Source organism: Anser cygnoides, chromosome 5, assembly GCF_040182565.1.
Source record: "Anser cygnoides isolate HZ-2024a breed goose chromosome 5, Taihu_goose_T2T_genome, whole genome shotgun sequence".
Classification (NCBI taxonomy): domain Eukaryota; kingdom Metazoa; phylum Chordata; class Aves; order Anseriformes; family Anatidae; genus Anser; species Anser cygnoides.
In genome coordinates, this window is record NC_089877.1 from 37675078 (window position 1) to 37701899 (window position 26822).

The following is a 26822-nucleotide window of genomic DNA, read 5'->3' on the forward strand; positions in this document are numbered from 1 at the left end:
GGATGCCCTCTTTTTGCAACCCCTCCCCGCCCCCCGTGTTTTTTAGATGAGCAGCAGCAGCAGCAGCAGGCTGCTGCTCTTCGGGGAGCAAGAGGCTCTTCTGTACTCCAGTGAACTTGACCTTACTGCGGCAGGCCAAGAGGGTGGTGAAGCTTCACGTTCACACCCTCAGCACAGCCCCTCACAGGGCAAGGACACCAACAAGTGCTCATTCAACTGCTCGCTTCCAGCAGCAGCCACAACTGGAAAAACTGGGTGGCAGGAAAGGAAAAAAGAGGCAATGGCAGAGATGTTGGAGCTGCCATGTGCTGGGGACACCAGGATGGGAGCCACGAGTTCACATCCCGAAAGTCATCAGAGCTACCTATGCCTTAACGTCCCTTAAGGGACATCCAGCCCCAGTGCAGGCACGGCAGATCCCAGGATACCTGGGGCAGGAGGCAAATTTCCAGCAGCCAGAGCACCCTGTTGGCACCAGCCCACCGGCTGCTGGATCCCAGGCGGTGCCCTTCTGAAGAACTCAGCCAGGAGAGGCATATCAGTCACGCCTGAATAAGATGTCGGTGGATTTGCGTGCTTAGTCCATAATCCAACATCAATTTCAGGTGTCATTTACGTTTGTGTGCTGTTTTCTGGTAAAATACACTGTTTCAAAATACTCGCTTGGCTAAGTCAAAGCTTGCACTTGTATGTGCCATTGCTGCTTTTGCCTGTTGCACAGTCCCACTGCCTCTCTGTGCACCAAACACCTCCACGTTTACACTCATTTATAAAAAATGGGGGAAATCAGCTTCTCCCTACAGGGGACTATAGCCCGCTGGGTGACTAAGGCATTGCTTGCTCCATAGTATCATCCTGTATGTCTAGAAATGAAGGAGTCGAGACAAAGACCAGGGATGAGTTGCACTGATTGAATGGGGGCTTGCAACACCTGGCTTCAATCCCAGCAGGGCTAATACTGGATGAGCTGAGGCAGGTCAAGATAGGAATCAGCAAGTTGGTGTAAATGGTCAGTTCTCACAACAGACACATCCCACCTGTGCGGCTGGGACTTGTGTTGCTCGATCTAGCTGTGAACCATCTGGAACAGCAGTGAGGTAAGGAAGTTTGCTGAGGATATGCAGGGGACTGGGGGAAAGAGTAGTCAGTGGGGAACTGCATGTGGCCCTTGCAGGACTGAGGGGTTGGGCAATAAAACGGCAGCTGAAGTCAGTGCAGCTTAAACAACATCAAGTGATGCAGACAGGGAAAACAAGTCTTAAATCCAGGAATTAAATGATGGTTTCTGAAGTGTTTAGCGCTGCTCAGGAGTGAGACCTTTGGACTACCATAGGCAATTTAACAAAACTCAGCTCAGCACTTGACTAATCGTTTCGGGATTGCTGTGAAAGAAACAGTGAGCCAGAGAAGAGTACCTCGTTATATCACTGTATAAATCCCTTTTTCACTGGCACTTTGAATGGTGCACACAACACTTCTCCCCTCTTCTCAAATAGGTACCTTAGAAGTAGGAGGGGCCCAGAGGAGTGCAGCCAGGACTTCACACTAGTGACAAGTAAGCAGATTGAGAGCCTTCACTCTGCAGAGACGGTATTCAAGGAATGTGTAATAATGGCCCAGAAACTTGTGAGGGCCATGGAGCAGGGGGTTAGGAAGTGACTGATGTGGTATCTCCCAGCACAAGGGCTGGAAAGTATCAGATTAATCTGTTGGGAGCCTGGTTCAAAACACAGAAGAAGGCCCAATTCTTTCCACCACATATAGAAGGTCAGTGGAGTTTGTTGCTACTGATGTAGTGGAAGGAAAAGATTTAAACAGGCTCAGGGAGAGACTGGATGGGTAGTTGGAAGAACAATCCACTGAAGGTTATTAAAGAGTCACAAACCACATTCATTCATGTCAGGAAATCCCCTGAGCTGAAAATAGTTGGAGGCTGGAAAAGTAATCGGTGAAATATCATACAAGTTTTTCCCACTATTCTTCTTCCCTAGGCATCTTACTATGATTTTTATCAGAGAAAGGGTAGCGGGTCACACTGGGATGCAAGTGCAATATCCTCCTCTCAACAGGAATCAAGTTCATATTTCCCACTACCATCTCACAACCAGACAGGCTCATCTTTGCTCATTCCATAGGGAAAAAAAAAGTGTTTTTTTTGTTTGTTTTTTTTTTTTACAACCCTTAATTATTCCAGAGAATAAGATTAACCATAACTCTCACGCTGCGCTTGGGACACTCAGGAAGGAAAGGATAATTCTACATTGCAAGCCAAGAAAAGTTCATGCATCTTATCAAGTGACTGTTTAACGTAACACAAAGACTTAATCCCCCCATCTCTCAAGCATGGATTTTTCCCAGACTTTTTCTTGCCAATCTACAGGACAGGCTTCTCATTTCCAGGAATATCTTGTTAGACACTTACTTGGGGATATATAGCTGGCCTCCTGATGCTAAAAAAGGTGTAGCAGTAGAGCTTGGGTGGAAACATGAGACTGAGGGCACTTCAAGGGGAAACAGCAGGACAGGAACCCCACTTGAAGTGGTAACATTTCCACCAACTTTATTTAAACTACACTGCACACAGCTGACTCCTGGTTAAACTTTGAAGTAAATGGTACACATGCAGTACCAAAACACCTTTACATTTGTGATCTTAGGCAACTCTTCATTTCCTTCATAGGTAGAGTGGAAGTCTCCACTTACTCAATACCTGGAGTACGAGATTCTTGGATACACCAACCATACAAAATAATAAGACATTTCTGAGTTCCCCCTACCCTGATTTCTTCTTCATGGTGGGGGTTTGTTCCCTAATGGGTGGTAAATTAATACCTTTTTTTAAAAAAAAAAAATTCCATAAGCTGCTCTTCCGAGCTCAGAATGTGGTAAATTATTAAAACGCTGGGTTTGGGTGTGTCGCTGGGTAAGGACTCCCACATACAGACTGGTTAGAAGGTGAGCAGCGCTTGCTAGACTACCCAGTGACTCACCACTGAACACATCGTTAATCATATGTTACAGCATGTCTGACTTCATAGAATACCGTAGGTGGTGAAATAATCTGTGAATGACTTCAAGCTCTTGCTAGCTTTTATGAGGTTACAATGCTTCAGACTCCAAAAGACTCAGCTGGGCAGGAAACTGTTGAGGGTTTGCTGTAGTAACCTGGACCGCACTCCCAGCACATCAGGTCTCTGCTCACGGCAGTGGCTTTGGAGGATCTGCAAGTTTGGCACCAGCTGGGGTTGCTGCTTCTCAGTAATCGTGATGCACTTACTCAGAGCTGGCTCAGAGCAAAGCGTGGGCAAAGCTGGATTTTGCTGCCCAAGGATGAGGGGTGGAGGCTGGGTAGTTCCTGTGAGGGGAAGGGGTAGGGTTTGGCTGGAAAACAAGCAAGAAGAGAGCCCCGGGGAGCCAGGTATCACTGTCTTTTCCAACACTCAGGGAGACGGGTGGCGATGGGTACTTCTGAGACGACTTCTCTCACCTTCCAAAACCAGCCACCCACAACAGATGCTCTGGCTTTCCTCAATAACAGCCATAAGCCTGCCTTCTCACGACTCCAGCACAGGCAAGTAGAAAGCAGGGCTGTGTGCAGACAGCCCGATGCCGCAGGTAACTAACTACCTACTCCGCCAACGCTTGGATATGGCCCAACATCAACGTGCTGGAGGTCTGGAACCTCTTCCCCTGCCAGCCCCTTTTGCAAGCGAGGCACTGGAGAAGCCACAGTGGTGGTCCTAGACAGCAGTTCTCGTGCCATGCGAAATGAAGAGCTCCCTCCACACCCAAAAGCTAGCGAGGTAAATAGTGAAGTCATTGATGAGCCAAGTCTGACACTTAAATTTGGTCTCTTCCCAGGACCACATTCATGTGAAGGACATTTTAAAGCTACGTAATCCCTGGCAAAACAAATTACTTCTTTACCTGGAGGTAAGTAACTGTAAATGCCTTAGCCTAGCAGAGGTACGGCACAGACTGTTCTTGCCTTGGAACAAGTTGTCGCAGCCAACACCTTCTACCTCAATGTGTGAAAAGTCTTGCCGTGCTACATCAAGGGCTCCAGCACCTTTTGTCCAGTAAGACCTCATAATGAGACAGAAATAAGATGCATTAGGACTCATTTTGTGTGGGGAATTATGTTGGAACACTAAATCCAGAAGTTACAAATAAAATGCACATCAGAAGCATTTCCTGCATTCTGCCCCAACCTCTTTGGTTGCACAACAGGCCCCTTGAAAAGAACCCTTTTCCCAGCAAAGACAGACCCTTAGGGATGTGGTGATTTGATTTCGTGAACAGTTTGATCCCAGAAGGAGGCATCTGATTAAAATGAGTGAGTCATTCCATTTCAATAACCAGAAGGGTGAAACCATTAATTAAAGGTGCAGTTTACTTGCTTGGGCAGGCTTCATATGCTTAAGCACCATGAGTGGTCTCACTGTTACTATATTTACCAAACTCTCCCAATTAAGTGTTTTGTTTCCTTCATCCCATAACGATGATGGTTTCTGCATGTTAAATATAAGACAACAGGAGGTTGCTCTGTGTTTCACATTAGCAGGTTTGAGTATCTGCAGGTAGCTTGCCTCTCTTCACTGCTTGTAGGACAAATACTAGTCAAGGAATGGCACAAAATGATCTCTTTTCAGCTGCTTTGTTGGCATAGTAGAAAATAATTGATTTGAGCTAAAAAGCACATTAAATGTTAACTGAACTTGGTTGTGCTTTTTGGAGCAACTAATCGAAAACAGATTTAAAGTCCTTCAGAGCAGTCAAACATAATTGCAGGGTCTTCTCTCCACCTCGCATAGTTAAGTGTATTTCAGCAGTGCCAAAGCCCTGAACAAGAACATCCTTTATCCGCAGCCCCAGTGCAGCAGCTGCATTTCGAGCTAACACACCTTAGCTCTCAGTCAGAGGCACTCCCCTTAGGGAGAAGAGCTTCATTCATTCTCTGCACCACATTTAATCTTGGCCCCACTACTGAGACCACCTACGGGGATGCCAATTAGTATCAGCTGCATTATGCTGAACTCTTATTTACTGCAGCAGTTGTCAGGAACCACATCTTAGGCAGCCTCATGGGCAGCCTCTCCACCAAGCCATGCACTCACAGCAGGATCCTGCCACCTTCACCATCAAATGACAGCAACTGCAAGCTACCTGAAGGACTTGCATGGAAAGTTGCTGGCAGAGTATTTGTAGGTGTGTTTAACTGCAAATTAGCAGCTGGAAACAAGGAGGAGTGAGCACTTGTGTGAACAGCCAGCTGTCTGCAGAGGAGTTTGGAAACTTCTGATAAAACATTTTTGTAGCTTCAATGAGCAAAGCAATGGCATGCTTGGTTTTGCTGTATCTGAAAGACTTACGTTTCCAGATATCTGTTGTTACGTGAGCCAGAGGCCACACACTTCTTTGGCAGGACACCTAGGGTTACACCTGTGTTTTATGAGGGTAGATACTACAATCAGGCAGCTGAAGGTAATGAGTGGCCGTGTCCTTCAGTGATTTGCAGTGACAATTATTTAAGACTGGTGCTTGCAATATTCTGGAACCTTTCAGAAGCTGGCTCTTTGCACCAAATAGGTCTGCATAAACTGGTTGATCGATGAGGAAATTATTTACTTTGAGGTTATTGTTACTATTTTTTTCTTGCCAGTAAACAGTGAAGAAGAATGATACCATTTCATTTCATTTTCAGCAAAGAAAAAACATGGACTTCAAAGTGCTGCCAAGCACTAGCCTGTTAGATGCACATCTGGGGTGGTGGAAGTACAGAGATCTCCAGACCTAGATCTGCATCGCTCCTTGTAACAGTCTTTATGAGAAGTTTTCTTCTCTCGTATATGGAGATGGACCTGATAACAGCAGCTGAAAAACTCACAATTTGTCTTCATAACATCCCCATGGGTGATAGTGCAAATGCCCCTTACGTACAGACAGGGACATGAAGCACCCAAAAGTGCCTCTGCAAAGTCCTGGAAAGATCGTGGTGGAAAAAAGCACTAAAAAACAGATCTCTCACATGCAGGATCAGTCCCAATATCAGCAGCGTAGATAGGATGGCTGCCAAAACCCATCAAAATGGCAGCACTCGGCACAAAGAGCCAAGCCATAGAGTAGAGATATGAAATAGCAGCAGGAAAGGACTTGAAATTCATTCCTCTTCACTAAGTCATCAGATAGCAGCAGATGAGGAATTGAAATGGTGTGGGCTCAGTACCAACAGCTTTGTCTTTAATCCCTGCTTCACATCAAGGCTAGTTGTTAACCTGCCCTCAGATGAAGGCAGGTTTTTGCTAAATGACGCAAACTGAGCGCAACTTGCTGTATTTAAAAATACAGGCAACAAACACCGTATTTACACTACACTAATAATGAAATTTCCCAAAAGGAAAACACTAGAGCATTTGAAGGCTTTAGGAATGTTCTTTTTCAGTTAACATTTGCTTTTAATTCATCCCTCAGATTTATTTCTTGGAGAATCCAAACATGACCCAAAAAAGGAAAGAGGATAGTGAAAGCCCCCTGAGCATATGGGAAAAAATATGATGCCTGAAAATCCCTCTGCACTCCTCCTGCAGACATGGATGGCAAAGAATTGATGGATCAAGCGGCAAATCCTGGTCTTGGCTGTCATCAAAAGAAACAGCACATCCAGCCGACCAGAGCTCCTTCAGCTAAGAGTGTGTAAGCCCCTGGGCTATTAGATGGAAAATTCCAAATCATGAGTGCTAGCCGCAAGGAGGGGAAAAAAAATTATGAAATTGGGAAAGATCGGGCAGGACAAGCCTCGACATGCTTAGTTTGTCCTCCTGCCTCTTGGCCCAGCCTGCCTATGTTACAATTATATCCTCATTCCTCAAAGCAAAACGCAGTTCAAAGAGACAATAAAACCCTTTTTAGTCCTGCGCTTCACAGCAATGCCACTGAAACGGAACTGAAATTATTCCCAGAGATAAGGCGACAAAAGAAGTTGAACTGTTCCCTACAGCTACCCGCTGAGAAAATATCAGCGGAGAAATAAAGGCACCACTTCACACATGACTCCTGTGTTCACCTGAAGAAGCAGGACCTACTTAGTGGTTTTAAACGTGACAGTGTTTTATTGCCAGGAAATGTGACTCCCTTTTGGGGTACCAAGTCAATAAATACTCAGCTTAGGTCCTGAGAACTGTGGGCTGAAGCTCTGTAGACCACAAGATGACTCGGGAGCAGGAAAAGTATGAGGGACTAGTTATTTGAGCAACCACCAAACTCGGTGTTTCCACTGTTTCTTCTTTAATACTCTTCCCCCCTCCCCCCCCCAATGTAGAAGGGTAGAAGGGCAAGCTTGGAGTTTTAAGAAAAAATCTCCCACAAACCCCAACCAGGCATGGTGGTGGGATGGACGGGACCCCAGATGTGCCCCTCCCACTCAAGAGCCACAATGGCTGAGTTTGGGCAGAAAACAAGGACTTTCAGGGCAGTTTAAGCCAGCTTAGCACAATGAAGAGAGCAGAGGTGAAAGGCAGAGCAAAGAGCATGCTCAGTATGGATTGGCACCTGAGAGGTCTCCAAGGGAGCACCAACCCATCCCATCTCCCTTCCAAGCCAAACCAACCAAAACTGACAGCGCAGGGCATAACGATACCACAGGAAGCAATTAAGTGGCAAAGGGAAAATAACTGGATTTGCAGACAGAGTTATCTTTGCCTTGCCCCTTACAGGACCAGAGGTTAGGAGCAAAGTTTTTTTCCGCTAGTGACTGAAAGCATTACACACTTAACAACCCTAGACAAGGAAATATTCAACTACTGCAATCTTAGACATGAATGAATGGGATAGGCAGAAATAAAAGGCTCCATAACCTATTACCAAATTGCCCAGAAATCATCAAGCAATTACATTGTAAGGTTACTATACAGTGAGGCAATGGCTTTTTGTATTTTTTCAAACCTATTTCACTGAGTAGCTCAGCACCCCAGGGAGCTCAGCACAGCTCCAGAGGATGCCCTGGTGTCTTGTTGCTGACTTACAGTCATACAATGCTAACAAATTCCAGCCCTGTGGAGGACAGGCAACTTTTCTAATTATAACTGGGCTGAATGAGAATTTAATTATCCAATTGGAAAGCTGTAAATACTGTAGACTGACTCAGTTTATACGCACCGGACTTCTTCCTCTCTTTTCCCATGTCAGGGAGTTTCTTCCCACTCCACGGCAGTCAGGAAAAGGGCATATGGACGAAGGAGTCGGCAGTCATGAATAATCAGGGAGGGAATTTTCCAGAACAAGGCAGTAATGTGAAAAAGTCTTTCTTCTGGGGCAGCATTTGCATGGCCGGGTAATGACATAAGAGGTCTGCAAACAAAAAAGCCTTTATACCCCTACGGCGACTTTCGAAATCTCCCAGCACTGACTCGGTCCTTCCCTTCCGTGCCAAAGCATCTCATTCTGGGGACAGGAACTTCAGCCTCATCTGCACTAGCATCACTAGCTGGGACCAGGATGAGAAAAGCCATCCAATAAATGTTCTTATCATTCCAGACATCAGCTAACAACCAACTCAGAAAGCAGTGGACAATGGAAATTATGTGTATACCACATAGCCCCATGAGTATTCTTTCTTTTTTTTCTTAGCAGGACTGCTCCGGGGGGGCAGCCTCCCGGATGGATGACACAGCTCAGCCCAGATGCCAGTCACACCCAGAAAATGCTTATGAATGGCATGTATGAAGCCATTTACTGTCTCAAAGACTTGGTAGAATTGAAGGATCTTCTCAGCTCTGGGATGAGGGGTTGAGAGCAGAGCTTGGGGTGATGAATGTTTGCATAGGAGCTCCATCAGTGCATTGCTGGAGCCACCTCTGAGATGCAAGGCACCAGATCATAGCAGTGGAAAAAAGGGTACAAAACATTATATTTGGAAAGCAAAAAAGCAGCAGGGTGTCAATTCCCTGTGATAGCAGCACTGAGAGGCTTTAACGCAGAAAGTCAAGCGATGAGGCCAATGTGGAAAGTGGCAGCTTGGTTTTTTGAGCACCTAGAAAGACCCTATTATGGCTGGGCAGCAACACCATCCCTGTTTCAAAAATAAAACCCTTGGGAGCTGCAGGAACAGGACACAGAATGGAGATGCTGAAGTGAGACCTGGGCTTACCGGAAAGAGCCCAACACAGGGCCTGAAGCTCCTCTGCTGTGAGGAGAGGCTGGGAGAGCTGGGCCTGGTCAGCCTGAGGATGAGGCTGCTCAGGGGCATCTTATGGTGTTTGTAAGTACCTGAGGGGACAGCGCACAGGGGACGGAGCCAGGCTCTTGTCAGTGGTGCCAGGACCAGAGGCAATGGGAACAAACTGGAACATGAGAGGTTCTGTCTGAACATAGGAACCTCTTTATGGTGTGGGTGACCTCCAAAAGCCACCTGGACATGGTGCTGGGCACACTGCTCTGGGTGGCCCTGCTTGAGCAGGGGTTGGGCCAGATGGACCCAGGGGTCTCATCCCACTTCAACCATCCTGTGGTTCTGCATGATTCTGTGAAGCACAGCCAGAGGAACCAGGATACACCCTTGGGAAGGCAGCCTAAGAGCTACAGGTACCTCTGGGGCATGGGACCAGTGCTGGAAACCCAGCTGAGAGTCAGTGCCTTTGGAGTCCGGACAAAACCCTTTATTTTGCAGGTCATTAGTTTTGACACAGAGGGCTGGGTGGTGATGCGAGGAGCCCAAAGCAGTTAGGTTCACCCCCATGGAAAAGCAGCTGGGAACATCCTGCGCTATGGAAGCTGGACCAAGCCCAGCCTCTGAAGCCCCAGGGAGCAGGGAAACCGTTTCTCACCAGCATAGGAAGTCAAGCGCTTGGCAACGAGCGAGACAGCTCTCCCAAAACTCTGGTTACGCAAACAGCTGCCTTCTGCTGGGTTTCAACATGCTCCACTACTCCAAAAATAATTTCCTGCTTGATTTGATACCATTAGCAGGAGCGCAGAGCACAGGACGAATGGTCATGCTGCTTCATGCTGGATCCAGCTAGCCACGGATTTCTAGAAAAAGACCTGCTTTTTTTTCCTTTTTCTTTCTTTTTTTTTTTTTATTTTTTTGGCAGACGAGCACGGTTACGCAGGAGGAAAGGGTGACAGGGGGATATAATAAGCCCTCTTCTCTTCCTCCACAGAAGGTTTTGACGTAAACCTGGACGAAAGCACCTGCCACCGTCATCTGTCCTCCAGGGCCCCTTTCCATAGCTGATATTTCCCAGCCCTCGCAGCTCTAACACTCACTTATGGCACAAAACCAAAAGTCAGCAGCCAAGCAGGAATCAGCGCCAGCAAAGTTCAACAACAAAGTCACTGCTTGTTGGGCAATCAGGAGCTGCACCTGAGCTGCTGGCGTTCCCCCATGGCACAAGCACCCAAGAGCTGTTATCACAGCATCTTTTGTTCCCCACTTTGAGGCCCCTTTGGAGGCTTGCTGGAGAAATCCCAGCTCAGTGCTTCGGGAACAGCAATTCCAGTTCCAAGCTGGACTGGAATTTGGATAGCAAATTTGGCCCTACACTGTATTGGATTTCCTCTTCCCTGTTCCCAGCCTGGGCATCTGCATGTCCCTTCCCAAGGAGCAGCACAGGACCTGCCCTGCGGGGAAACCTCTAGGGCCCCTTACCAACAGTGCGCTGAGAGCCTCAAGAAGCACAGAAAGCTAACCATGCCAACACCCAGCACATCAGCATCACGCTCTGTACCCTACAGACCTAACAGCATGGTGCCCCAACCCTGGCATTCAGCACTCAGGGGCTTGCCCAGAGACAAACTGTTATTTCCCAGATGAAGCTGAGGAAATGTTCACCAAAAATAATAATAATAACAAAAGAACAAAATAAAACTCGTAGCTACCCAGTAAAATAGCTAATAGCACATCCACAAAATCATAGTGTTTTAAGGTTGAATAGAGTGTACACCAGTGTGAAGGGGGACTCCCCAGCAGTGAGAAAGTCCATTTCAACATCTATGGGGTCTTCCAACACTACCTGACTCAGAAGAAAAAAATCCTTGACAGCACCAACCAGCTGATTTTGTGCTGCCTTTCCCCTCCCCATACACTTTGAAATCAAAGCTGTGCAACAGAACCTTTTTACACTCATTTATTCAAAGCTTAAATGGACCACATGGAACCATTTCACCTGATCCAGACAACACAAGCATCTCCAGCCTGCTCTTTCCACAGCCATTCTTTGAGCTACACAGAGTTATGTGAGATGTCCCTCTTCAGATAGTATAAGGGATGAGGAACCCACCCCTGCTTTTAGGGAGCTTGGACAGAAACACAAGTCCCACCCACAGTCCTGCACAGGACTTTACCCCAGGATGATGCCCCCAGATTTCATACGCGAGGCAAAATAAGCATGTGAGCTGCTCCAAAAGCCAGTTGGGTCCTCTCCTGCCCCTGACACAAGCAAAGGGAATAGCTCTGCAGAGAAGGCGGCTCCTGAGCTGCAGGGGGACCTGGGCCAGGGGGAGGACAGGACCGGTGGGAAGAGTGTGCAAGCCAGTTTCCAAGCTCGACTGACCCACGTCTGCAGCTGCTGCTGCTCCCACAGCCCCGGGGAGTGGAGATAAGCAGCAGTTCAGCTTTTCCAGACATAGCACAATTCCTGTTTACAGCCTCTGGGCTAGGCTTTTCAAAAGCAGGAGCTGGGTGTCTATTCTTGCAGGAAGCCAGGTGTGTAAACAGTTCAATTAATACACCCAGCAAACTGTGCTCCAGCGCAGGAGAGAGGGCTAGTGGAGACAAGCCAAGAGTACAGGAGCCGAGGAAGGAAAATACTTTTAAAGAATATGCCTAATTAGAGATGGGCCTGAGCCAGAAGTTTGTACTTGAACACCTGGAAGAGCCCTGGGGAGCAGAATTGTAACCTGAACTCAGATCCATATTTTGCAACTTGCTCGTCTCCCCACTGAGCTAAACCCCAGCCCCCGGACTCCACCATTGCGCAGGTCTCCAGCAGCCAAAGCTTTAAGATCCAGCTTTCTGCCTCCACCCAGATTTTGGCCAAGTTGTCACCTTATGTCCCTCTTGCCCAGTCCCACACCAAGAAACCTGCCCCAGCCAAACACTAGTGGGCCGCATTCACATCTGTGAGCCAAAAGTTGACAGTAACCCTCAGTTTTGTGCCAAAACCTCAGAATCGGGGCTTGCTTTGAAAGGCATCATGTCCACGGTAGTAAAAACCTCTCCATGCCCCTCATAAAGCCTTTCAGAAATGGCAGACTGGTCTCTTTCTGCCTCCTCCCCCTTACATCTCAGCTTTCTAGGATGGAGAGATGCTGAACTTCATCCACACCTTCCCATCTCTTTCCATCATATATTTTCTTCATAGCATAATCCTGTTTGGCAAAGAAATGATCGGCTCCATCCCCATTAAACCACCCTGTCACCACATGTCACGCACTACAGGCAGCTTGCAGGGCTGACTAAACATTTGCTTTTGGATGGCTCACTTCCAAAGTCCAGAAATAGATCGACACCAGCAATTACAAAGTGCCCGGGTGTGCCATCGAATTGTTTCATTGCCCCTTTATAGCATGCCATTTACATTCCTGTGCTTTACATCTCCCACAGCACCACTGCTGCCTGAGCTCACTGCAGCATCCACACAGACCTGTGGACTTGCAAAGTCTTATCTCCTGGCTGGACTATTCTTGTTAATTATTAAATCGTAGTATTTTTTTTCCCCCCTCATCATCTGACTTTGGGTCTTACTAGGTTGAGGTAAGGGCAAGGCATGCAATATACTGCAAGGGCATGGGAATTATATATATATATATTTTTTTTTTTTACTAGGCTCCCAGCCTCTCACCTACATTGGATGAATCAGCACAGCTGGAGAAGGAGAGATGGGATTGGGATTCTCCCTCACTCAGTGTTGCAATAGTCAAGGCAGTGCTCAACTTCTGGAGCCCTTTTGGAAAAATTCACTCTGCTGCTACTCAGAGCAGTTTCACATCACAGATGTACTTCTCCAGCTATTGCAAATTCTTCCCTGCCACAGCCAAACCCCATCTCAAAAACATATAACAACTTAAGGAATCAGGCTTCATACAAAAGTATGAGAAAAAAATCATGGACCCTTAAAGGAGTCTTAAAAATCTTAAAATCTTAAAGTCTTAAAATCATGGACCCTTAAAGGCCAGGAGACTCCATCTGGGGAGTGCTTGCCACACAGCGCCCAGGCAAAATGATGCAACTTTTGGTATGACAGACAGATTACAATCAGGCAATTAGATGTCCCAGACCGTGTAATCACATGCAACAAGAACACACGTGGGTGTAGCGTGAGGCTTGAGCCTGCTGTCACCAACCACCAATGCAAATACAGGGTGCTATTGCAGCATCCTTGGATTACTCTACAGGAGTTCTTCACTAAATGGCTTCAAAATGTCTTTTCTAAACATCAAAAGACTCATCTAGAAGTAAGTTTCTTTCCACCAGGAACAGTAATTCCTGGAAGACTGGGAAATATCCAGAATTCTCTATCATCTGAAAACCATTATTTTCTGTCTAGTCAGAAAGGGGAGGGGAAGAAATCCAACCAACAACCAACAGACTGCAGATAATTTGTTATACAGCTTTATATCAGAAAAGAGCTAAGAGCTTTTCTAAGCTTCTGTGGGAAGCAAGCTTAAAAATCTGATGCATGAACCTTTTATCCTTCTCAGCTTTAATAACCATTACTATCTTTAGTCCCACTCTCTCATGTTCCCAAGATGATTTTTCCAAGTTGTTTTTTTTTTTTTTTTTCTTTTTTTTTCTTTTAAGAAACATCCTGCAGAAATCTTTTAGGTTTTTGGACATTTCATTCCTTCCTCTACAAATTTCTCTATCCAGAGCTTGATTTAAAACCAGACTCAAAGGAAACACTTCCAATGACTTCAATAAGTCCCAGATCACTTACCCCAGGGTAAAAAAAAAATAAAAATGAATCAAATTCCATAAAAATACAGACAATGCAGACTTCAGTAGGGTTTAGAGCAAAATTTTAAGAAGTAATTTATCTAAAAGTTTCAGCCTAGGATATCAGGGAATAGAGAAATATTTAGTGAGACAGAGTTAATACTGCATACAGACCACAAAGGATTAAATGTATAAAACCTTCACCACCAAGAAAAATAAATTAAAACTGGGACAATACTTTCTGTAATAACAAGCAAACAAAAAGCCTAGATACTGCCTCAAATACTCAAAAATGCTTTTACAACCTGAACCTAAACTGCATTGAACGGACCAGATTTCTGAAAGCTATGAATTCCTGTCTTCTGAAAATCCATCTTAGCCATGCCCAAGTGGGAGGCTGAAAGATAGTCACTGTCATTTCTGCAAAGCCTGATCATTGTGGCTCTGCTTTGGAGAATGGTTGCAGGCAAAACTAATCCTCCTAATGAACGTATAGGTTCCATAAGTCTTCTAGGCCATGCAGGCCACCTCCTGAGCAAGAAAGGCAGTGAGACAAGCTACTTGGGGCTGATTTAAGAGGTGGCTGCTAAGTGCAGGAGGGTCTCAAGAGGATTTGGGTCTTGCTGAGGAACCAGCAGGAGCAAGGAACCTCATGGTCCCTGGCCACCCAGACACAGACCTGGCGACCACAAGCCTGTTGTGGTAATAACCACTGCAGAGAGCACTTCTCCCTGATGCTAGAGATGCCTTCTCCCCTGTCTGTGATAATGCACGATTTGTCAGGTTGAGGAGACAAGCCCCAGCAAGCTGGGGTGAGCCTGGAGGTGGCCATTCAGAAACTCCTTTGCCCTCTGGCTGCGCTCAGTGCTGGGATGCTTCACATACCTTTGACTCTGCAGGCTGGTGGAGTGGCTGTGAGCAGGGTTTCATTTAGAGCCTGCAATGAAATGAAAGCCCTGGGTGGGGCCACGGAAGCTGGTATAGTTCATGTGCGGGTCACAGCATTTTTATTTTCCTCTGAGCATCCTTATCCCAGCAGCCTGACCTTCACCCGCAGTGGACCAGCGCCCCATCACAAGCAGGCGTTGCCCCCTTCCCATCCTGCTGCCAGCCTCCTGCTTGCCTCATCCATCTGGCAAGGATGCCTGAGGGGAGGGTTTAACTCCCAACCCCAAATTCTCCAAAAGGGGGGCTTTTCTGGCCATCCCATACAGCAGCCTTATTTCAGACAGCAGGAAAGGAGGGGAAAGCAGTGAGGGTGTTCCCCTTCTTCCCTCCACCACAAATGAAGGTCCATTCTAGAAGTGCTACTTCCTTCCAAACCCAGCCCCTTGCTGCTCCAGAGGCCCTGCTAAATCTAAAAGCTCTCAGCCTTTCCCCACAGACTTCATCCCCCATCTTCTCAAGCCAGAGGTTACTGCCCCCAAGACGTAATTCCTCCCAGCCCAGCCTTCCTATGCCAGACCTACACATTCCCATTCATCCCAACCTTTCCTCCCTCCCCTGTCCAATCATCCTTCCCACACAAGCACCACATCCTTCCTGCTCTGAGCTCCCCAGACTCTCCCACCGCAGGGCTGGGTTCATTCACTGAAGCAAATCAGAATTAAACATAAGCGTGATCCTTTGAATCTATAGGATTAGGAGACATAAAGGAGAGAGCTGTCCATATAACATGTGCATGCATGACTTTGGGAAAGGTTTCACCATCCCAAGTTGGCCTCCAGGTCCCTCCACTCTTGCTGGGCTCAGCCCTGCACTTCAGCCCCCTCCTCTGGTGGACCCTACCCCACTCTGAGCTGTATGGCTGGCTGAGCTCTTCTTTTTTTTCCTGAAACAGCAAAATGTTGGCCCTTATTGCTTATCAGAAGTGTTAAAAAAAAAAGAAAAAGAAACAAGAAACAAGAAACAAGCCCACCAAAACAGGATGTGAGTTGTGCTCTCTAAACCTCTGCCTGCTCAGGACACCAGGGGCAGAAGAGGATACATCCAGGAAAAACTGGCTGCAGTCTCCCAAGGTTGTAGATCTTTGCATGCATACAACTCGTGACAGGGAACGTCTGCATCCCAAAGACTATATAATCTAAACAGCAGTATAGTAAATGTATTAGGAGAGGGAAGGAAAAAGCATCATATTGCCCCCATTTTATGCTCAATGAACACCACCACAGAGGGACGGAACGACTTACTTGCATCACAGGAAAACTGCAGCAGAGCCAAGTCCCAAATCCCACTTGAGGGACTTAACCACAGCCTTTTCAGTGCTTTCTATTTTGTGTTAACAAAGAAAACAGTATTTCCCTGGATTTCAATCCCTAGCGGTATTGCTGGATTTGCTGCCTGGTCATGAAATATTCCAGGAGTGGGAAGAGCAGATGAAGCTCCAGTGAGTCATGAGCAGACACTGCCTTATTGTACGACCAGCATGATGAGGGTCACCTTCTGCCCTCCGCACTGCCTCTGCTGAGGAGGCCAAGCCCAAAATACCTTGTGCCTTTCCAAAGAATCCCATTGTTTTGGGTTTCCTATTTTTTTAAACGCTTATCATTTGGGATGTCAAACCAGGCTCGGCAAGAGCAATCAACCACCGCCTTGACACAGCCTCGCAGAAAGCCAGCTAACAACTCAGAAACCCAGAGCTTGGGCCGAGGGAGCGGCGTTCAAGCATCCGCAATAAGTTCAGCAGAGGTAGCTTGGCAAACACACGCGCTTTTGATCGCGATCTAGCCACCAGGCGCACAAAACAAGGTTTCGCTCAGCCACCACCCCCTTGCTTTCTGACTGCGGGCGTGGGGAGGCAAGGCAGGGCATCCTCCCCCAGCACACAAGCTGCCATGAAAGCTGGAGAAGGGAACAGGTACAAATATTTCCCCCCACATTTTTATTTCTCGGTGCTTTGTCTGCTGGGGTAACCGCTGACCTGCAAGACACACCAGGGGTTCCTCTTCCCACAGCTCTGGTGCGAGGAACACCCCAACAGCCCCCAAACCTCACCTCTCCATCCAGGCTGCACAGACCAGCCACACGAGGAAGTTCTGGACACTTTCTCCCTTTAATTAATTTTTAATGAATGAGGCACATTTGCCCTTTTAGCATAGCTCCCTGAGAAGGGGAAGCAGTTAACCCAAGACACCCAGGAGGAAGGAGGGTGCAGGAGGACATCCCACTGCAAGCCATCTCAGAGTCCCCCCACCCCTGCAATGAAACAACAACAACAAAAAAACCACACACACACTAAAGGGGAATAAGGTTTTCAAAGAAAAATGGGCAGTTCCTAATGAGACTAGGGAAGGGGCTGCCATGCAAGCATCCAGTTAGCTCAACCCAAGCCCCGTAGCCCTTGAGGGCAGCCATAAGGCATGAGCTCTCCCCACCATGAGCTGCTGGCTCCTGCCTTGAACCCCACTTCTCCTCCCTTGGGAAAGGGCCCCACCTACGGGCGAAAGACCAAAGAGGAGCTCTCAGCCCCATCAGCCGACCTCCTCCTGCTGAAGTTCAGACCAGGCCTTGGAAGGAAGCCAAGCCTACCTACTGCCTGCAAAGGGGGAAGGAGGGCATGGTGTGGTCTTAAAATGGGTAAATAAGTGAAAGCCAGCAGACCTACACCTACAATCGGTGGCCTAGAGGTTGTAGAAAGTGTCAGACAGAGGTCTGCAGGCAGGAAGGGCCAGGGATGAGCTTGCTGCAGGCCTGTCTGCTGCAACAAAGCAGCAGGGACAAGAGGAACTGCTCAGGGCCTGCATCCTGGTGGCTTCCAACATGTTCACAATGCAACATCAGACTCTGGCATAGTGATCATGACCAGAGCTCGATTTTTGTGACACAAAAGTTAAACAGAAAGCTTGCACGACAGACAGGTCCCCTGAGCTGCTTTGGGCCTGCTTCATAATGAGGTAAATCATACCATAGGAGTGCCTGTGACTCTCCATCAGCCACTTAGAGCCTGAACAGCAAATTTAGGTGCACCTGTCTCCATTGTAAAGGTCCAAGATTGGGTAAACTCACACAAAGTGCACTGAGGCATTCCTCAGGTTCAAGAATAGGTTAAACAAGTCATCAGACCTAGAAAGCTCAGCTGTAGGGGATGTCAAACAGAAGTGGTCTAGACCTCAACTTTGACCCAACACTTTGTGGAGGGATGAGGTGCATAATCCTCTATCCAGAGATGGTTAACATAAACCTTACAGACCATCTTTGTGCCTGTGGCTTCCAAAACCAGAACAGTTGCCATGCAAAGTAAATGAGAAGAAATAGCTTGAATCTCCTGTGTTTTTTTTTTTGTTGTTTGTTTGTTTTTCTGAGGTTCTCTGCACCTTCCCTAATCTGTCAGCTCCATGACAAGCATCTCAATTTGTTATTCCCTCCCCATCTCTCCTACAGAACCTCAGAGCCTGACTGATGGTGACAGACCACACTGCAGCTTGGGGACAGCTTACTGGCAAGTGGATGCCACCTCCTTCTTCCCAAAGTCCCTTGACACAAAGGACAAAGCAATGCCTGTGCCAGCGCCACCGATCGACATCATCCCAGGCAGAGAAATACCACAGTTTCTTCTGGAAGGGAGCAGGAATGGCTCCAGGCATCAGAATGCCTCGCTTTGTCCAGGAGTAGAGTGCAACCCTCTCACCCTTTGCCGCCTTCCCAGCTCCCAACCTTCAGCCCTTTCAACACCCACAGTTTTTCCACTCGGCCGCTAAGCAATGAGAAATTCCCTGCCAGAGGACATGGTTCAAATGGGTTATTGAAAAGAAATGCAATCCCCTACTCCAGGCAAACAAGCTCCTTCTTTTCCCCTTGAGGAGGAAGGATAATAGTACAGCCAGGAAGAAAAAAGAAAAAGAAAAAAACATCCCCAAAGCCTGTTGTAATAATATTAAATAAGAGACCAAAGGGGTTTGGCCAGGAAAATCCCAAGTTCAAAAGAACAATTACTCCAAGAGATTTAAGCCTAAAGCTGAGTCACTAAAATGAAGAAACCTCTCCTTGTCCATAGAAAGCAAACAAATCTTGGGTCATTCAGCAAAGCTTCTGTACGTCCTTGTTAGAAAGAAAGAAGAAAGAAGCCAAATGCAATTAATCATAGTCCCAGAAGAAAGGATGAGATCTCTGTAATTAACTACCTTAGGCTCATCTTTCCACTTTTGAAAACTAATCCAGCCCTCTGCTTTCACTCTTCACCCACAGCACTGGGGCAAAAGCCTGCTACCAGCCCAGAGCACCACCTCTCCCATGGTGCACACCCGCCTGCAGCCTGTGGTCCCCAACAGCTTCCCAGTAAGTGCCTGACAATGGGGAAACCCTTACACAGCACAAAACAGAGCTACTTTTCCAAGTCCCCTTTTGTGGATGGGCTGTGACAGAGTTTGCAGACTCACCAGCAACCTGGAGACCTCAGTTGAACAGGAGCCAGTTTCAAGCTAGGTATTTACATCCACAACCCTGATCCAACTGTCCAATGACCACAAAACATCAATTAAGAAAGCACATAAACATGAAAACACTTTCCAGACAATTATCACAAGCAGCTGTAATCTTAGCTAATTGGCTTATACCTGATCCTCAGGTGGTTTAAATTTGCCTGACCATGGTGCTGCCCACAAAGAGCTTGTTCTCCACAGCTGCGTGCGCTGTTCAGACGTGAGAGGACTGGGCCACATATTAAGAGTAAGGGCTCCAAAAATTAAGTTCAGTAGGGTGAAGACAGCTGGCTGTTCGATTTGCACAAACCAAAGCCACATTTCACCGATGATTGCTTTGCTATAGCTTCACTCAAAGTTTTGGAAAACATGGGGAGAAGCAGAGTACTTCAGAGAAGAGGAAGGGCTGGAGCTGGTGGCCACAGCTTAGAAATGGATGTCCGAATTCGACATCCAAAAAGTCCTACACAAGTCAGAACGAGTCATTCAACTTCCTTCTTGGGACTCCCTCAATAAATAAGGGTTGATAAATATTATCCTAGCAAAGAAAACAATAACAGACCAGCTTTTTAGGTCAAGTATATCAATGGTAAATACAATACAGCAGAATAATACCAAAATGACATCAGCTGAGGAACTGAGACTGACTTCTACCCCTTCTTTTGTATACAAACTGCTACTAACATATGAATAATGCTGTCAACAGACTGGGAAAGCTGGCCAACTTTGTAGCGAGGGAGGGCGAAGAATGCCGAGTGGACAGAAATCTCCAGCTTTGCTCTTCCATGAGACGGCAGAAATGTTTATTTTCAAAGGAAGCAGATTGGGTCACTTTTCTATGGAAAAGGGAAGCGATTACGCAGCTCCGTAGCCTTCCTGTACCAGTGTGGGAAACAGGGTGGGATGATTAATAACCAGTCTGTGGGATGCAGCTACAGGACGAAAGATCTTTGGGTATGTCCCTAACGGGACGCCCACTCCTTTCCCTCCAGGTCAAGGTCTCAGACACAGCCAGAGGCCACCAGTGATGCTCCAAGGGCTGTTTTATGGCACAGAGCTTGCCAGCTTGTTGGGGGAGAAGCACACAGGGCTGAGTTTATGCTTACCACAGATCTTAGCCAACATACTTTAAAAAAACATCAGTGGATTGCACCTATAATCTTTGCACAGAAGTCTGGTGGAGGAGCTAAGCACAAGGTCAGGGAAAAGGCAGGACTCTGCAATGGAGAAGGTGACTACCCCACACCCAGGACGGCTTCCTTGGAGCAGTCCTTCATCTTTAAGCTGCTTTTTACAAACCCACACCAACCCTCTGGACGTTGGGGGGTGTCAAAATGGCCCCACCAGCACACTGGTGCGGGTTTGCCTCTTTTACATGGGAAGTCCTATGGTCCTCCCAGTGGGATGCACAGATCCTCATGGAGAAGACTGACAGACTGCATTCCCCAGTCCTGCTATGCGATGGCAGGAGCAGCAGCCACAAAATCCTTGTGATGGGATGCTCCATCAGCCATGCACAAACTGCAAGCTGAAGCTGCCCTCCACTGGTTGCATGGGAAATAACCCAAGGAGAAGGAAGAAAACTCCTGAAATTTTGTCTGCAGCAGTTTCTGTGGTTCTACCAAGGCAGAGGCAGCAGAGTTTTCAGGAGCTGCTCTTTAACACAGTAAGGTTAAAGTCCCTTATTTAATCCACCTTTACAGAGGTGTGAGATGCAAAGCAGCATCACTAGACATGAGGGCATGTGGATACACAACAGGGTTCAGAGCTCTGTGCACAATTCCCAACACCGTAGCCACTTGCACTTACACAAAATGCCCAGGTGACATTCCTATATACATTTTACAGCGCTTATGGCACTACAAAAGGGCTCGTGGCCTGAATAATAACAATAATAAAGTGTTGCCATGTGACTTAAGTGCCTGAAGCTCACGAAGATGGGATGTAAATGAAATCGCATCAGGGTGCAGCTCAGGGAGGAGGCGGCTGCAGGCAGAGCTGGGGGACAAGCCAACGGTGCCACCTAGCGGGCACTGCACCCTGCCAGGACCACAGAGATTGCTCCCAGGACGAGAATGATACCTGGAGAACAATAGATAAATAATCGGGGGAAGCTTATTATTTTTTAACCCTCTAGCCTACACTGAAGAGCAGCTATAATGCTCGCAGCGGTTGAAAAAGAAAATATTTCCATGCTAACCTAAAACTACAGAAGCTAAGGTTCATAAGAAATGTAGAGCACAATACTCAGAAGTTCTCAAGGGCTTCCTTCCCCCAGCACCTTCACAGAAACACGGGATCTCTCCCAGGAAGATTGCAGCCACATGTATTAAGATTGCAGCCACATGTATTTCCCTGATGCACTGTTCGCTTTGAGCTTCCTCTACCAGTAATGAACAGAGACCAATAAATTCAGTAAAATCAGGAATTTCTTTCAGGAATTGCTTCGTTCCCTAACCCTGCTGTCTGAGGGCTAGACCTCCTCAATCTCTTTCCCTCAGTGTCATGACCTTGCTTTCCCCTTCCCCAAGGTCTTGCTCTATATTCAGCATCCCTCCAAGCACATCAGTGTCAGCAGGAGTTTCACACTGCATCAGATTTCCACTCCTCAGCTGTACAACATTATTTCTTAGGAGCAGGTTATGAAGTGTGCACTGCTTTGCAGCAAGTAGTTCTCTGTGGTGGTATGGAAAGCAAAACATTGAGTTCTGATGTGAATCTCTACCGCCAACAACATGGCAAGAGAGGGTCTACAACTGCATTATCCAGCACAGGTGTAATGCTACTAGTCCTCCCTGAGGCTCTGGCACAGTGGGACACAAAGACAGCTTACAGCAGGGGTCAGGTTTGGAACGTTCTTTGCCTTATTGGCCCTAAAAATTAGTGAAGAGCTGCTAGTAAGAGTTAGAGAAGCCTTCTGGACACTCTGAATCATACCAGACCCTTGCCCGGCACAAGAACACAGCACACTGCTTCATTCAAAGAACAGTATCATCAAAAACTGGTAAGGGGTGAAAAGAGCAAAATATCCTTTCACTGTTCCCTCAATGGCTGCAGCAAGGCCAACAACAAATGAGCAGATCACTCACCCAAATTTGGTGGAGAGGATCCCTCCCAGGGCAGAGCCGATTATGATTCCTATTCCAAAGCAAAGACCCAGCTTCCCCAGAGCATCAGCACGCTGGGAAGGAGCTGTCAGGTCTGTAATAACCTTCTGAGCACCTGCAAGGAAACAAATACCTTGAAAGAAGCCTGCTGTGGGCTCTGAGCAGAAGGGCCGCAGAAGCAGTGCCTGCCACAAAACTGTCCTTGCAACCCTGTGCTCATGCACACCAGTGAAAGGAATTAATTGAGTCCGTATTTGCAGGAAATGACAACCAAAACCACTTCATGAGTGGCGATAAGAGGCTGACACCCTACCAACATGAATCTTCTTGTATGAGCTGCATGGACTTCAGTAGCTAAAGGTGGTGGTGTGGTTTTTAACAGAGACATCTAGGGAAGTCAGTCTAAATCAGAACAGCTTTGTAGGAAGTAAAAGCCGTTTTTGTAACCACGTATCACCGACTATGTGGTATATATGCTCACTTTAGCAGGAGAAAGGGAAAAGGTCTCCTACAAAACGTCCTGGTTGCAAGAAGGCAGCTGAGAAGTTTGGTATAGTGCTGCTGCCAGCAAGCATTCGATGCCTGTGCCCAAGTGGTGATGTCCAAGCAGTTTGCTTGAGATCAGTCAGAAGACCAGACTGGGAATACAGGCAGCCAGCCCTGCTTTCCATAACCAGTACAAGTGCTGCTTCATGTCCTCTTTGTTTCAGCCTCAACACATTAATGTTCCTTCATGCTGCTGACTTCCAGCAACATGAGCACAAAGCGGGGAACCAGGCAATAAAAGCAATTTGGAAAGTCCCTTAGCCCTGCCCGACCTTACCTGGTAGCCCATGCATGAACACAGCCGGCAGCCTGGAGAGGAAGAGGATGGGGACACTGGTGGAGATGGACAGGAGCAGGAAGAAGACACTTCCAGAGGCACAGGAGAGAATTAAGGCAGCTCGGGTACCAAACTGATCTGCAAACCTAGTACAGAAACAGTGCGAGGTTGTCAGAAGTGGGATGGGGCAGGTCCACCCACCCAGGTGGGATTGCACAGCCACTCTGGTCTCACTCACTGACCCTGCAAGAGGCACTGATGGGATTTCCAGGGATGCTCAGCTCCCAGAGGCAGTCTGGGTAATCAGAGCCCAGCTCAATGTGTTTTATCTCAGGCCTGCTGAAGACCTGACAAGCAGAGGCAGGTGCAGCAGCTCAGAAGGTGTACAGTTAACACACTCAATATTATCATTTCAGAGCACATAGTGCCCTCAAATTTTATTTTTCAGTTCTGAGTATTTTGAGACCAGGGAATCAAGTCAGCTATTTTTTTTCGGTCCAGGTTCAATGGAGATTGAAGTTGTCCTGGTTTGTTTCCAGAGGATGTTCAGAGCATCCTTGAAGAAAAATGGATAGTTTCTTATTTAGGTTTAATAAAGACTTCACAACAGTAGATCAGTTTTGCTTCAATTTAAGGAAGACAAAACAAAACAGAAATAACAAAACAGTCAAATCAGGTTTTTGTTCAGGTTCTATTCAAGTCCTTGGTTTACTTTAAAGGTATTTTAAAAAGCTAATTTAGATCATGTCCAGGAGTACTATAGGAATGGTTCTTAGCAACTAGGACTAAGATTACTATAAAACACACCTTAGATTAAGTTTTTCATTTATATTTTTCCCTTCCCCTAACTGAACTTGCATATCACAGTTATCAGATCAGTGTTACCTTGCCTAGCGATTAGTGGTGCTTCCACTAAAAGAAACAAAAAATGCCAAGATTGGTCTGCAAACAGAGTTAAGCATAAGTAATTAGAGGGACTCATGTTAAGGAGGAGGCTCAGGTCAGAACTTCTACTTACATTAAACCCAGGGAAGCTTATAATAGCCATCTGTAACCTACAGACCTCAATCTACTGGATAGTCCAAGGCTTTTATGGTTTTGTTTTTAAAGGGTAATTTCAGTGCTTCATCATATCATGGCTATTTGGCAGCATCAGGCAAGATGTACAAGAACTGACCTAAACTCCACATTTTTCTATTTCTTATCCATCCTATTTTCTCTTTATCTACTTTCACATCGAGGACAAAGCAGTCTCACATGTAGGAAAATCCTTTACATCTCAAACGTACGTCACAAATTTTGGCTTCAATCTGGCAACATACACCTTGAGCCGCACCTGTACCAGCAGGAAGCCAGGCACACATAGATTTTTCTTTGCCTTTTCCCATTCCCTTCAGTGTCTTTTTTGAACATTAGTGAGTGACATGCACAGAGGAAAAAAACAGATATCAGATATCTCAGGTCCAGAACATAAATGCTGCTCTCTAGTTTTCTATATTAAAAGAAGTAACATTCAAGTATTCAAGTATTATGTATGGGCATTCAAGTATTAAAACAGGTATTGTGGTATCATCAAAAGGCTTTGAGAGGTCAGGTCCTTGAGATGCTACACACTGCCTACTAGAGGACACAGCAGAGTTCACAACCCAAGTCAATCACAAAGGTAAAATCCCACGAAGGGAAACCAAGGCACATACTAGCACCATATCCATGTATCACTTGCTGATTGGCAGCAGAACTAAGGAGAAAAGCTAGATTTTTCTCAGTCTCATTTTAGTTTCCCCATCACTGGATCACACTGCTAGTTCAAGTTTTCTGCTTTTGGGGAATAGACTCCCCTGCCACTCTAGGATTTTTCTTGCCATTCACTTTTCATTAAGAACAGGAGCAAATGTCCCATGACGTAGGCAGAAAACCTGAGTCTTTTCCCACTCTTTTCCTATTTCTGTAGATGAGCTTGTAGATAGATCAGTTCTTAAAAATTCACCCAAACTCTGAGGAATTTTAGCTCTGTATTACACCCTAATGTAGATTCAGTGAGATTCAGCCTTAGAAATAACATGATCCTCAGTCTTTTCATTGACAGCTCTACTTAACAAGAATAAAGACCTTTTTTCCCTAAGTTTCCCAGTCACAGGACATTTCTAAGGTTACACATGCTTATAAAATGCTTGCAGGATTAAGCCATTAGGACCTGGGCTCTGAGGAGTCTGATGGCTTAAGCTTGTTCCCAGTATATTGTTACACTTAAATGTGTGCCATTAAAACATAGCTAAGTTAATATAAAGGTTGCTTCGACATTGTGGTATTTCTACTTACAGTATTTATTTTCCCATTGTTCATTTATGAAGTCTTCAAACACTTCAACAGGACCATGAACCAGAACTAAATGTTTTTATGATTAAAATATAAAAAAAGTCTGACCTTTTTCAGCCACAAAAAGGGTCATGAGAATTGTTCTCCCTTACCTTCCGAAAATGGGACCTCCCACGAGCTGGAGGACACCAAAGGTTGTCTGGAGGTAGCCAAACCCCACCGAATCCAAACCCAGGCTCTTTGCCAAGTACTTGAAAAGAAAAAAAAATGGATCAGGGAAAATGAAGTATATTATGTTTCTGAAAAAAGAGCTTCATTTCTGCACGTAGAGGACTATGGCTTCAAACCATTGCTTCCTTCAGCTCTCCATACCTACAGATGCAACCTTTATTGTCTCAGGCTTCTGAATAAATACAAAGCCTCTGGCCCACATCATCTGCTGATGAAAATAAGCAGGATGTGATCAAAACCATCAGTTTAGAACCAGGTGACAGATCTGAATCACTTTTTACACTTGTGGTCCAACACAGCTGAACCTGAGGCAGGCCCTTTACCATTCAGGCTCTGCACACAGGGATGAGGTAGGCAGTAACCAGCCTTCTCTTGCCTGCAGACCCAGCACCTAGGTCTTGGAGATGTTGTTTAACAAAGCAAGCAACATATGGGCAAAAATGTGGCCTTTAGTCTGCATGGGATGCCCACGGAAAGAAAAGAGATGCAAACCCTGAAGAGCCACCACAAATAAACACTCCCAGCCTACAGGCTCAGGACACCATGGGGTTGGTTTTGTCCCAGGAGGAGAGAGCAGTTCGCCTCTGGAGGCACAAACGCAGCAGAGATGTCCCAGAAAGCATGGGCTGACCAGAGACAAGGACAGACAGCTGTGTCATGGATCCAGGAACTCACAGATTGGAAAGAAACACCAGAAAGTGGATGAGCACGGAAAAAAGACACATAAAATACAGGGCCTGGAGAGATGGGGACTGCACTTGTGTCTGCCAGCACTCCTTTCCAACAACCCATATTTTGACCATTGCTGCTCCCTCCTCTGTGGTTCTGGCAGCACCTCTGCTACCCACAGGAGATGCTGATGCTCTCCTTTGCCCACCCAGCACCGCCCACAGCTTCTGCCCCTCCACCCCTTCTCCTATCCTTCTGCTCAGCTCAGCCACGTCCAAGAGCTCCTACTGTTTCAAGCCATGCTCACTCCTCACTGCTGGCAGTTT

General features: G+C 46.6%; 1 protein-coding gene across 2 annotated transcripts in view; it reads right to left on the bottom strand.

The window, feature by feature from the left end:
- The window catches only part of SLC22A18 (solute carrier family 22 member 18), a 57432-nt gene that overhangs the window by 29005 nt on the left and 1605 nt on the right, over positions 1–26822 (bottom strand). For both annotated transcript variants that reach the window (XM_048066686.2, XM_048066685.2), the window contains exons 2-4: positions 25749–25846; positions 23281–23426; positions 22440–22572 (exon numbers count right to left, since the gene is read on the bottom strand). In XM_048066686.2, coding sequence (XP_047922643.1) covers positions 22440–22572; positions 23281–23426; positions 25749–25846 — 377 coding nt within the window. The remainder of the gene's footprint in view (positions 1–22439; positions 22573–23280; positions 23427–25748; positions 25847–26822) is intronic.